The 13002-nt window shown below is 60.3% G+C and overlaps 2 protein-coding genes across 2 annotated transcripts; one reads left to right on the top strand and one right to left on the bottom strand.

The window, feature by feature from the left end:
• Nucleotides 1–34: 34 nt before the first annotated feature.
• CGREF1 (cell growth regulator with EF-hand domain 1) lies at nucleotides 35–2662 on the top strand. The gene is made up of 5 exons (XM_054653015.2): nucleotides 35–848; nucleotides 1453–1524; nucleotides 1675–1745; nucleotides 1828–1949; nucleotides 2028–2662. Exons 1-5 carry the CDS (start codon nucleotides 760–762, stop codon nucleotides 2532–2534), a joined length of 861 nt encoding a protein of 286 aa, XP_054508990.2. The 5' UTR covers nucleotides 35–759; the 3' UTR covers nucleotides 2535–2662.
• Nucleotides 2663–2745: 83 nt separating this feature from the next.
• On the bottom strand, nucleotides 2746–6016 carry KHK (ketohexokinase). Its single transcript, XM_054653011.2, has 8 exons — nucleotides 5777–6016; nucleotides 5535–5651; nucleotides 5222–5356; nucleotides 4563–4635; nucleotides 4237–4383; nucleotides 3293–3381; nucleotides 3054–3211; nucleotides 2746–2971 (listed from the first exon to the last, which is right to left on the bottom strand). The coding sequence occupies exons 1-8, from the start codon at nucleotides 5890–5892 to the stop codon at nucleotides 2886–2888; spliced, it is 921 nt and encodes a 306-aa protein (XP_054508986.1). The 5' UTR covers nucleotides 5893–6016; the 3' UTR covers nucleotides 2746–2885.
• Between the last annotated feature and the right edge of the window lie 6986 nt (nucleotides 6017–13002).

Genomic DNA, 13002 nt, shown 5'->3' with positions numbered 1-13002 from the left:
CTGCCCGGGGCCCCGGCTCCGGGATGGGTGTGTCCCCGGTGTGGCACCGGGGCCCCGGGGCTGTGTGTACCGGCACGGCCCGACCCGGTGCTGCTGCAGGGCCCGGGGCTCGGTGCCGCTGGGCTGGCCCGGCTCTGCCCGGGACCGTGGGGGTCTTTGGGGGGTCTCACCCACCGACGTGGCCCCATCCCTGCTGTGACCACCGATTCCGGGCCCGTTTGGAGGGGCCGGGTGCCGGTTCCCCCGGCGCTGCCCCGGGGCACCTGCGTGCGGCTGAATCCCGGCTCCCCGCGGGAAGGGCCGGGCCGGGCGGGGCCGCTCCCGGCCGCGGTGGCAGGGCCGGGACGTGTCGGCTACGTGGCCCCGGGGCGGGGCGGGTGGCACCGACACGCGAACGGGGCTGGGTGAGTGGGTGCCGGGGGGCACCGGCGGTACCGGGCTGGGCGTGTGCGGGCTGAGCGCGTACCGGGGTGGGCACCGGCGGTACCGGGCGGGGCGTGTGCGGGCTGAGTGCATACCGGGGTGGGCACCGGCGGTACCGGGCGGGGCGTGTGCGGGCTGAGCGCGTACCGGGGGGCACCGGCGGTACCGGGCTGGGCGTGTGCGGGCTGAGCGCGGGCGCGTCCCCGCCGCCGTGCGGGAACCGGAGCAGCTCCCGCCCCTCTCCCAGCACCGGGCTCCCACGGGCCCTCCCACCGAGCCCCGGCAGGGCCAGCCCGAGCCCGCTGTTCTCGTCCCGCCGCAGGCCGGGGTCGCGGGATGAGGAACGCGCCAGTGATGCTGCTGCTGCTGCTCCTGGTGCTGCTGGGGCCAGCGGCATGGGCTGCCCCCAGGGCGGGCACCAACAGGTACGGGGACACAGCCAAGGGAAGGCAGAGATGTGGGGGCACAGGGGAAGGCAGAGCTGTGGGGCACAGGGGGAGGCAGAGCTGTGGAGGGACACAGGTAGTACAGGAAGGCAGAGCTGTGGGGGCACAGGGGAAGGCAGAGCTGTGGGGCACAGCCAAGGGAAGGCAGAGCTGTGGGGGCACAGCCAAAGGAAGGCAGAGCTGTGGGGGGACAGCCAAGGGGAGGCAGAGCTGTGGGGGCACAGGGGAAGGCAGAGCTGTGAGGCACAAGAGAAGGCAGAGCTATGGGGGGACACAGGTAGTACAGGAAGGCAGAGCTGTGGGGGCACAGGGGAAGGCAGAGCTGTGGGGCACAGCCAAAGGAAGGCAGAGCTGTGGGGCACAGCCAAAGGAAGGCAGAGCTGTGGGGGGACAGGAAGGCAGAGCTGTGGTGTTTGTGTGGCTGCAGGGGCACAGGTGCAGGGGGAGTTCAAGGTGGCCATGGGAGGGGCAAGCACAGCGAGGGCTGGGACCCCTGGATCTGCAGGGGCCGTGGGTGGGGGGTGTCAGGCCGGGCTGGGCAGCCCCAGGGGCACAGGTAACCGAGCCCCTGTCTCCTGGCCAGGCCTGAGCTCCCCGTGGCCACAGTCGTGGATCCCCATCCCGACCCGCTGAGCCCGGAGCCGCCTGCCCTGCTGTGAGTGCCTGCCCTGCTGTGAGTGCCTGCTGCCCTGGGGACCCCCACCATGCCCAGGGCTGAGCGTGGGGCTGGGGGCACAGTGCTGGGGGGCTGCACAGTGCCCAGCCTGCCCTGCAGTGCTTCCCAGCCCAGCCCTGCTCCCCCCAGGCTGCTGAGGAGCGCTGTGCAGAGCCTGGGGCCCCTGGAGCAGGACGTGCAGGCCATGACACGGGAGCAGGGTAAGGCCATGGGGGCGTGGTGGGGGCCTGAGGGGCTGCTGGGGCCAGGGACCCCGGCCCCACAGCCCCCCATGCCCCACAGCCCTGCTCTACCTCTTTGTGCTCCACGACCACGACCAGAGCAGGCGCCTGGACGGGCTGGAGCTGCTGCAGTTACTGGGCACGGTGCTGGCACAGGCTGGGGGGCAGCCAGAGCCTGACATGGTGGGTCCCACAGGGATGGCTCCTCACGCCCCCCTGAGCCCCTGGGCCGAGCCCTCGTCCTGATCCCCATCCCTGCAGGTGGCTGCACTGGTGGACCAGGCCCTGGCAAGGCAGGACCTGAATGGGGATGGGCTGCTGGACCCCTCCGAGCTGCTGGAGCCCCCCGAGCTGCCCTTGCCTGGTCAGGACAAGGGTCCCCCAGGACAGCCCCCACTAGAGCAGCAGGCAGCGCTTGGGGCTGTGCCTGGTGGGGACACGGAGATGCCAAGGCAGGACCTGGGGTTGAAAAGCCCAGAACAGGCAGCTCCTGAGGCTGGAGAGCCCCAGACTGGAGCCCCTGAGGATGGAGAGCCCCAGGATGGAGCCCCTGAGGATGGAGACCCCCAGAATGGAGCCCCTGAGGCTGGAGCCCCAAGCATGGAATCTCTTCAGGTGGAATCTCCCAATGCTGAGGCCTTGGAGGCAGGAGTTGTCCCTGGGGCCAAAGCCCCCAGTAGTGATGCCACAGAGGAAGAGGAAGCCCCTGAGGCTGAAGGCCCTGAGGAGCAGGCAGCCCCAGCCTGGAGGGACCATGGGGAGGGGTAGGCAGGGGGGCTGTGGGATGCAATGCCCCAGCTGTTCCCTGCCCTGCTCAGGGCACAGAGGGGCAGGGGGTGACCCTGGCCAGGCTGCTGGGGCCGTGTGGTCTCCTCTGTAACGCATTGGATGGAGAAATAGAGGCACTCTGGTGACCTTGGCTGTGGTCAGTGCATCCCAGGGCAATGGGACCCCAGCCAGGGGACACAGGAGGCAGCAGTGGTGCACATGGGGTTTTATTGGGGGGTTCTGGGTGCAGTGCAGATGTGCAGACGTTGCTGGGTGGGTGCAGTGGAGATGTGGAGGCGTTGCTGGGTGCAGTGCCGTGCCTGGGCCCTGCAGGGGTCTCCAGGCACACGCTCAGACGATGCCATCGAAGCCCTGGATCCCGCATTTCCTGCCTGCGATCTGGCAGCCGAAGGTGAGGGCATCCTGCAGGCTCCTCCCTGGGGATGGGGCCCAGGATGAGCTGTGGCCGTGCCAAACTGAACCGTGGCCGTGCCGTGGCCGTGCCACGTTTGTGCCCACCTTCTGCGAGGGCAAAGATGACAGCAGCGTTGAAGGTGTCCCCAGCCCCCAGCGTGTCCACGAGGGTCTCTGGGGGGAAGGCATCCGAGTGCACCAGCTGCCCGTCGGGCCCCAAGGCATCAGCGCCCTCCTCAGCCCAGGCGCAGATCAGCGTGGCCCTGGGGGAGTGTGAGGTGTGAGTGTGAGGGGAGTGTGAGGCACCGTGTGCCCCCCCCGGCCCCTCTCGGGTACACCCCTACCCTGGCTGGATGCGCCCCCGCAGCCCCCGCAGCGCCTCGGGGGCCGATTGGTACCCGAAGTGCCGGGCCAGGTCCTTGCTGATGAACACCTGTGGGAGAGGGGCTGGGGCGGGGCAGCCCCCGGTACCCCCAGCCCGGTGCGGTGAGATCTGTGCCCTGGCGGCGTCCCCAGAGCCCGTCTGAGCCCCCAGAGCCCTCCTGAGCCCCCAGAGCCCTCCTGAGCCCCCAGAGCCCTCCTGAGCCCCCAGAGCCTGCCCGAGCCCCCAGAGCCCTCCTGGGCCCCCAGAGCCCGCCTGAGCCCCCAGAGCCCGCCTGAGCCCCCAGAGCCCTCCTGGGCCCCCAGAGCTCGTCTGAGCCCCCAGAGCCCGCCTGAGCCCCCAGAGCCCGCCCGAGCCCCCTGAGCCCCCAGAGCCCTCCTGGGCCCCCAGAGCCCTCCTGAGCCCCCAGAGCCCGCCCGAGCCCCCTGAGCCCCCAGAGCCCGTCTGAGCTCCCAGAGCCCTCCTGGGCCCCCAGAGCCCTCCTGGGCCCCCAGAGCCCGCCCGAGCCCCCAGAGCCCGCCTGAGCCCCCAGACCCCTCCATCCAAACCCCCCACCCCCGCACCCCCCGAGCCGACTCCCCCGGACCAGGACCCCCAACCCCCGCAGATCTGACCGCTCCTGTCCCGACCTCGGCCCCGCCACGCCTTTGGCCTCGCCCGGGACAGGGAATCGGGACAGGCGATCAGGACAGGTGATGGGGACAGGTGATCGGGACAGGGGATGGGGACAGGGGATGGGGACAAGGGGATCGGGACAGGGGATCGGGACAGGGAATCGAGACAGGGGATGGGGACAAGGGGACCGGGACAGGTGATCGGGACAGGGGATCAGGACAGGTGATCGGGACAGGGAATCGGGACAGGGAATGGGGACAGGCGATCCTGCCCATCGCCCCGGCCCCGCACCACTTGTCCCCGCCCCATCAGCGGCAGCAGCTCCTCCCGCGGCTTCTCCAGCTCCACCGAGATCCGGACCCGCCGCTCCGGCGCCGCCGCCCGGTTGTGCCGCTCCAGCCGCTCCAGCATCGCGCCCTGCTCCGCCGCGTTCCGGGCCTGCGGACACGGCTCCGGCATCACCGGGGGATCGCCGGTCCCGGGAGGCCCCTCGGTCCCGGGGATGCTCCCTCACTGGGGATGTTCCCCAGACCGAGGGATCCCCTCCGGTCCCGGGCTCACGCGCAGCCCGAGGGATTTTCCTCGGTCCCCCAGAACCCCCCGAGCCTCGGGCTCACCTCGAAGTGGATCCACCTGTACTGGGAGAGGTCCACCCGCTCGAAGTCGCGGGCTGTCACGTCGGGCAGGTTCCTGTGGGACGGAGGCCAGGGGGACATTGGGACCCTCCGCCTGGCCCGTGCCGGGGCGAAGGGCAGCCCTGGGGGCCGCGGAGGGCCCCGCGCCACCGGGACAGAGGTCCCGAGGAGGCACTGCCGGGTGAATCATTAATGATGGCACCGTGAGCTGGACTCCAAGGGCAGCGCAGCGGTGGCCGCGCTGGGACCTGGGGTCAGCCGTGCCCAACAGTCCCTGACCCCCTTTGGCACGGCTGAGGGAGCCGGGTTATCCCCACGGGGCCGTGCCGGCTGTCCCGCACTCCGGAGCGTGGAGATATCATCGCCAGTCCCCACCTCCGTGTGGAGATACCAGCTCCGGTCCCGGCAGTGGCACCGGCGGTGACAGAGCTGCGGGGACACCGGCGGTGGCAGTGGCTGCGGGGACACTGGAGGTGACAGTGGCTGCAGGGACACCGGCTGTGACAGGGCTGCGGGGGCACCGCCACTCGCCCCATCCGGCACTCGGTAGCCCCCGGCAGGCAGCGGAGGGACCCTCGGGGCAGAGCTGGCAGCGCCCAGAGCTGGCAGAGCCCAGCGCTGCCCCGGGCCCGGGCCCTTACGTGTCGTGCAGGACGATGGTGCGGGAGCCGCTGGCGGCGTTGACGAGGCAGCAGGCGCAGGGCACCTCTCCGCGGGGCTGCCAGGCCACGTGCGCCGTGTCCACGCCCCGGCGCTGGAAATCGGCCGCGATGAAGCTGAGAGGGGACAGAGAGCGGGCTGGGGGCCGCCACCGGAGCGGCGGAGGCGGGCGGGCAGCCGGGAACCGCGGGCGGGCGGCCGGGAACCGCGCCGAGGGCCCGTGAAGCGGCGGGGCGGGTCGGTCCGGTGCCCTGGCGGGTGGGCAGTTCCCGCACCGTCCCGCACCGCACTTACTCAGCGGCGGGCCCGGGCGCCAGCGAGCCCATGAAGGCGCAGGGGGCTCCCAGCAGCGCCAGCACCGTGCAGGAGTTGGAGGCGTTCCCGCCGCGCTGCCAGCGCTGAGAGAGGCACCTGCGGGGCGGGAGCTGCGGTGGGCACAGGGCCCGTGCGGGGACACCGGAGCCCCCGCTGCCGGTACCGGACGAGAGGCTGCGGTGGGCAGGTTCGGGCACACCGGAGCCCCCCGCTGCCGGTACCTGGTGTCGGAGTCCTCGGCCGGGAAAGCCTCCACCACGCTGATGATGTCCAGGCACACCAGCCCCACGCACATGATCCGCCGCTCCCCCGCCGCGCCGCCCGCCGCTGCCGCCATCCCGGGCCGCTACCGGGCGGGACCGGGGCCGGGACAGGGACCGGGACAGGACGGGACCGGGATAGGGGCCGGGACAGGGACGGGGACAGGGACGGAACCGCGCCGGGAACGGGCAAAGCCCTGGCCCCGCCCCCTCGTGCCGCCTCCAATCAGCGCCCGCCGCCCCGCCGGGCCCTCGGGGGGCGTGGCCATGCGGGTCCGCCCTGGCCACGCCCCCACGGGGCGGGGCGCGCGCTCGGCGGGACCGGGGCACGGGGACAGCGACAGGGACAGATGGACACACAGGGACAGACACAGGGACAGATGGACACACAGGGACAGGTGGACACACAGGGACACACAGGGACAGACAGACACACGGACACACAGGGACAGACACAGGGACAGATGGACACAGAGACAGGTGGACACACAGGGACACACAGGGACAGACAGACACACGGACACACAGGGACAGATGGACACAGGGACACACAGGGACAGATGGACACAGAGGCACAGATGGACGCACGGCCATGGACCCACAGGCACAGACCCGTGCCTCCCCCCATGACTCATGCAAAGCCTTCCGAGCCGTTCGGTGACCCGGGTGTGACCCGGGTGTGACCCGGGACTGTGCCCCCCGCCCGCCCCGGCCGAGCTCAGCCGCTCTCCGGAGCGAGCGGGAGCCACCGGGGCTGCTGGGACCCCCGGAGCGGGGCCGGGGCTGCTGGGACCCCCGGAGCGGGGCCGGGGCTGCTGGGACCCCCGGAGCGGGGTCCGTTCCAGCCGTCGGGTCCGTGACTGCTTCAATCCCTCCATCTGCCTCTGGGTGCAGCGTTTGCTGCAATTCCTGCATTGCTGTGGGTGCAAATGCACGGCTGAGCAGCCTGGGGGAAACTGAGGCACCTGGGGTCTCACCTGAGGGGTGCAGGTGAGAGGAACAGCAGAATTGTCTTTACAAACAAACTCTGGGTCTGCTGCTGGATAAAACCAGCGCTGGGAGATAAAAGAAACACTGGGAAGGATTCCACTTATTGATGAATGGAAAAAGAGATTTGCTTTTGCAAATAAATTTTAGGTTTGCTGATAAATGAAATTAGACATTGAAAGATGAAAGAAACAATGGGGAAAAACCCCTAAATTCCATAAGAATTAAAAATGAAAAGGGAAGGTTACACATTAGAGGGAAAATCTCTGGTATCAGGCATTTTGGGAATTCTGTACCTCTCAAGCACCTCAGAAATGGGGAAAGAGAGAAGGGAAATGTGGCTGGGAAATTGGGATATAAAGGAGGCTGCATCCTCCAAAAATTGGAGAGACCCCAGGGGATGCCCCATGGCCTCTCCCTTTATTGGGATAAAGCCAAAAAGGGACTCCTCTGTCTCCTTTTTGGACATGAACCTCTGGTGTTTGTGGATTGATTTTCCCAACACAGGGGACTGAGGGCACCCAGAAGGGCACGGGAGGGTTTGGGGTCTGGGGCCTGGCCGGGAATGGAGGCATCGGGGCTCCCTGGGAGGGGGCTGGGGTTAAAAAGGGATTTTTGGACTATTTCAGAACATCCAGCACAGCCAGGGGATCTCCTGTCCAAGGTTGTGCAGTTGGGAGCACTGGGGGTGATTGAGGCTTCACTGACCTGGGACAGAGAGAGAAAAGGTTGATGGCAGAGCTGCTGGAGCGTTGTAGGAGGTGAAGAGAGAAATTGTGTAAAATCCTGGGCTCTGTGGTGTGAGACAGACCGGGTTTAATGTCTGGTAACTCCTCAGGGCACTGCAGGAGCTCCTTTGGCAGCCGCCAGAGGGACACATGGACACACAGGACAGACAGATGGACACACAGGACAGACAGACGGACACACAGGACAGACAGACGGACACACAGGGACAGACGGACACACAGGACAGACAGATGGACACACAGGACAGACAGACAGACACACAGGGACACAGGGACACACAGGGACACAGGGACACACAGGGACAGACAGATGGACACACAGGACAGACAGATGGACACACAGACAGACGGACACACAGGGACAGACAGATGGACACACAGACAGACGGACACACAGGGACACATGGACACACAGGGACACATGGACACACAGGGACAGACAGATGGACACACAGGGATAGATGGACACACAGGGATAGATGGACACACAGGACAGACAGATGGACACACAGGGACACATGGGCACACAGGGACAGACAGACACACAGGGACAGATGGACACACAGGGACAGACGGACACACAGGACAGACAGACGGACACACAGGGACAGACACATGGACACACAGGGACACATGGACACGTAGGGACAGATGGACACACAGGGACACATGGGCACGCAGGGACAGACAGATGGACGCACAGGGACAGACGGACACACAGGACAGACAGATGGACACACAGGACAGACAGACGAACACCACAGAGCGGGTTCAGTCTCTGGAACCCCTCAGGGCACTCAGGAGCTCCTTTGGCAGCTGCAGAGGGACACATGGGCACACAGGACAGACAGACGGACACACAGGGACAGACAGACGGACACACAGGACAGACAGACGGACACCACAGACTGGGTTCAGTCTCTGGAACCCCTCAGGGCACTCAGGAGCTCCTTTGGCAGCTGCAGAGGGACAGACGGACACACAGGACAGACAGATGGACACAGGGACAGACAGACGGACACACAGGACAGACAGACGGACACCACAGAGCAGGTTCAGTCTCTGGAACCCCTCAGGGCACTCAGGAGCTCCTTTGGCAGCTGCAGAGGCAGGCGGTGCCCAGGCACCGAGGCTGGAGCGCAGACGCTCGGGGGCAGCTGCTCACCCTGGGGCTGCTGCGAGCGCTGGGATCCCCAAAGGGGCTCAGGGGGTCCAGAGCAGCCCCAGCTGCACCCCAGCCGTTTGTCCCTGTCTGAGGGGCTGCACCGCTGAAATCCTGCACCAGCAGCAGGGCCCAGAGGCCAAATGCCAGCTGAAATTTGCTTTATTTTGGTGTCTGCACAGGATTCCCGGGCAGTGGTGTTTGTAATGGGGGCCACTCTGTGTGTGTGTGTCCAAAATCTATTGCTAAAAGTGCATTTTCCTACAGGTAAATTTCCATTGGGTGAGAGGACAGCAAATGTGCACATAATATTTAAACACCTTTTTTCCAGGATGGGGAGAACTTGTGGTTGTTTTTGAGGAATTGCTGTATTCTGTCCATAGCTGAAACCATCACCTGTGCCTGGTTTGCTGCACTGGCACAGCCACAGGAAACTGAATTTTAGAAGTAATTTTATTTATATTAAACTGGGGGAAACTGTTCCATTTCCCTCCAGGAGGATGATCCAAGGAAAAGGGAAGGAAGGAAGGAAGGAAGGAAGGAAGGAAGGAAGGAAGGAAGGAAGGAAGGAAGGAAGGAAGGAAGGAAGGAAGGAAGGAAGGAAGGAAGGAAGGAAGGAAGGAAGGAAGGAAGGAAGGAAGGAAGGAAGGAAGGAAGGAAGGAAGGAAGGAAGGAAGGAAGGAAGGAAGGAAGGTGCACATTATATGATTGGCTTTTCACAAATATTAAAAGGAACACTACACGTGTTGTGTTGGAAAGTTTTGTTGTATTAATTTGTGGTACTGTATTAATCCTTTTTAAGTAGTGTGGTAAATATAAGTTTAGGCTACAGCATAATATTAAAATAGAAACCTTGTGATGTAAGATACTAACTAGCTCAAGGAATGGATGAGATAATCAAGAAATTCCTGGCACAGAGATAACAGCACCAAGACACCAAAATCCCAAAGAGAAGAATTATTGTCTCCTTATCAGGAAGAGCCAGAATCCTTCCAGGCTCCCTCCAGATTCCGAGGAGCCAAACACTGATTTATGAGATGAAGGGAGGAAGTTGACAAAACAGAAAAATCCCTGCTTTGAAAGGAAAGTTTGATCCATGGATGAGATGTTGGAATGTGCAGCAGGCTGTTGTTTTAAGGGTTAATCCTTTGTTGCTGAGGTGTGCTCTGGGACAGACAGAGCACCCGGACTCTGTAACTCTTTGTTTTTATTGTCCTTTATTGTCCTAACTCTGATTGTCCAAGTTCTTACTGCTCTAATTTGTATTATTATTTTTATAGCCCTTTTATTGCTGTTAAACTTTTACAATTTTAAAACAAGCGATTGGAAAATTTTAAACCAAGTGATTTTACACCTCCACCCTGCGTGGACAGGGGCATTCCAGGGGTGCTGGAGGGACAGGGACAGTGAGCTCTGGGGACACTGATTGTGGGGATTGTCACATCCATGGGGACAGTGAGCTCTGGGAACAGCAGGATTGTCACATCCATGGGGACAGTGAGCTCTGGGGACACTGATTGTGGGGATTGTCACATCCATGGGGACAGTGAGCTCTGGGGACACTGATTGTGGGGATGTCACATCCATGGGGACAGTGGCTCTGGGGACAGTGATTGTGGGGATGTCACATCCATGGGGACAGTGGCTCTGGGGACAGTGATTGTGGGAACAGCAGGATTGTCACATCCATGGGGACAGTGGCTCTGGGCCGGAGCAATGGCCAGGTCAGACAGAGCCTGACGCTGCAGGACAGGGAGAGCTCAGCAGGAGAAGGGAGATGAGGGGAAGATGGAGGCAACTCAAAATGCTGGTGGGCTGTGGACAACAGGGGAAAGCCAATTCTGCCAAGGAATATTTAGTTGTTCCAAAAAAAACCCAAACAAACCAAACCAAAAAACCCCACGAAGGGCTGCCCAACTTGCCCAAAGTTCCTAATTTTGAGGCTGGGATGGGAGGCAGACACCCTCCAAGGGTATTCCTTGGCTATTTAAGGGAAAGGGACCTGCCCACATGGTGTGGTGAGTTACAGCAATCTCTAAATAAATAAATAAATATTTCTTTTTGCAAAATAAATGTTTCTTTTTGTTTGCTTCAGTGCATTCACTTTAATATAACTGCTTTGACACAGTGCACAATGCTGTGCTGTACACCACTGAGCAGTTTGGGCTTGTGTACTGTGTGGTAAATAATTCTGATTAAGATCTTTTGTCAAATAATTAGTCACAATAAATAATTCCTCTTACACATGATAATAATTACACATAATAGTAATGATAAAAATAAAATAAAAATTAAAAATAAAAATTTTTAAAATAAAAATAATAAAAATAAAAATAAAAATAAAAATAAAAATAAAAATAATAAAAATAAAAATAAAAATAAAAATAATAAAAATAATTCCTTTTACAGATGCAGCTGCTTTGCAGTCTCTGGTGCTCTGGGACAAAGTCACTCAAACCCCTGAGAGGCTGAGGCTGAGGCTGGGTCCAGCCTGGCCAGGGCTCCTCTCTGAGGAGGGGCTCAGAGATCCGGGGGTGCCCCCGCACCCCAGGGCTCACAGCGAGCTCTGTCTGGGGGCCAGCCCGTGCAGGGACCCTGGGGACAGCGATTGCTCAGATGGGAGGGCAGGGGCTGGGCTGGGCAGAGCCCAGGGGCGAGGGGAGGAGCGGGGAAAGCCCGGCCCGAGGCAGCTGAGCCTGGAGAGGGGTCAGAGCCAGGAACCAGCCTGAGGCACCGGGGACAGGGACTGTCACTGCTGTCACTGCTGTCACTGCTGGGCTCTGTGAGGCTCTGGGACAGGGAGGATCCTCAGAGCGAAAAACGCCAATCACCTGCTTTTAAAATTTATAATTATATATATACATAAAATTTATAAATTATATACATTATATATATATATATAATTAGAGTAATAATAATTTGGACAATTGGGATTTAGGACAATATGAGACAATAAAAACGAAGAGTTATGGACGGTCCAGGTACCTTTTCTGGGCAAAATAAGCCCGAAAAAGGCCCCACGTTAACAGAGGATTAACCCTTAAAAGCAACAGCCTGTCGCATATTCATACACCTCATCCATGAGCATAAATTCCATTCAAACACAGGATTCTGTCTGGGCAGTGTCAGCTTCTTCCTCTTAAACATCTTCAGGGCTGAGCAAGGCAGGAAGAAATTAGTTTGTTCTGATAAGGGAGCAATAAATTCTCTTTCTCAGAAAGATTTAGGTGTCCTGTGGCTGCTATCCCAGTGAGAGTACCTCATTCCTCTCTTAAAAAAAAGAATCTTACATAGCATAGTTTCTATTTTAACATTATGTTATAACCTAAAACTGTATTTAACACACTACTGAAGAGAATTAATACAGCATCACTTTCTAACATAACACATATAATATTAATTTGAATATTTGTGAAAAGCCAACCACATAAAGTACACATTTTCCACGTTCAGGAAGCACCTTGGCTGTACCAGGACTTGCACCCAGCTGGGAGCAGCCTGGTGGATGGAGGCTGTCCCACCCAGCGCATTAACCAGCAGCTGGTATCAAATGACTTTCGAGAATCCTTTGTGATTTAAAATCGATGATCATTTCTGCCCCATCACATCCTTAGTTCTGTTCTCTCTGATGCCTGTAATAATGCTGTGGTGTGAAAATGCACCAGGGGGTGCAGGAGCTCAGGGGGTGCTGATCCCCGGGCTGGGAGTCAGTGACGTGTCCAACATCCCGGCCTGGTCCGGGTTTCACTGATTGCTCTGCCCCAAAATCCCCAGGCACGGCAGCCTCAGGGGGACAGCCCTGGGCTCCTCCTGCCCTCAGGCACACGGCACCCCCAGCTGGGGCCTTTGGCTTCTTCTTCCTGCCTCTGTGCAGGTCGGGATTGCAGGCACTCGAGGGGATGGTTCATGTTCAGACTCAGGTGTTTGTTATTTCTTACCTGTGTTGCAGTCTCACAGCAGTGAGTTCTGTAACAGGGCACAAAATGGCCAACTGTCTCTTGTAAAAGGTCTTTTAAAGCTAAACTATCCAATTAATAAACGACACCTAAATTATTTTCACTTTTAACCCAATAACTGATCCCTCAAAGTCTGCAGGGTGGGCTTTTCTGTCCAGTTACAAAACACCACCCAAACCCATGGAGAAGAAGGAGAAGAAAAAGGTGAAGAAGGAGAAGAAGAAGGCAAGGAAGGAGAAGGAGGTGAGGAAGGAGAAGGAGAAGAAGAAGGTAAAGAAGAAGAAGAGAAGGTGAAGAAGGACCAGCCACTGCCCTAAAACCTCCATCCTGCCC

This window comes from Agelaius phoeniceus, chromosome 3, assembly GCF_051311805.1.
Source record: "Agelaius phoeniceus isolate bAgePho1 chromosome 3, bAgePho1.hap1, whole genome shotgun sequence".
Classification (NCBI taxonomy): domain Eukaryota; kingdom Metazoa; phylum Chordata; class Aves; order Passeriformes; family Icteridae; genus Agelaius; species Agelaius phoeniceus.
The sequence above is the reverse complement of the archived record's forward strand: the minus strand, read 5'-3'. Positions and strand labels throughout refer to the sequence as shown.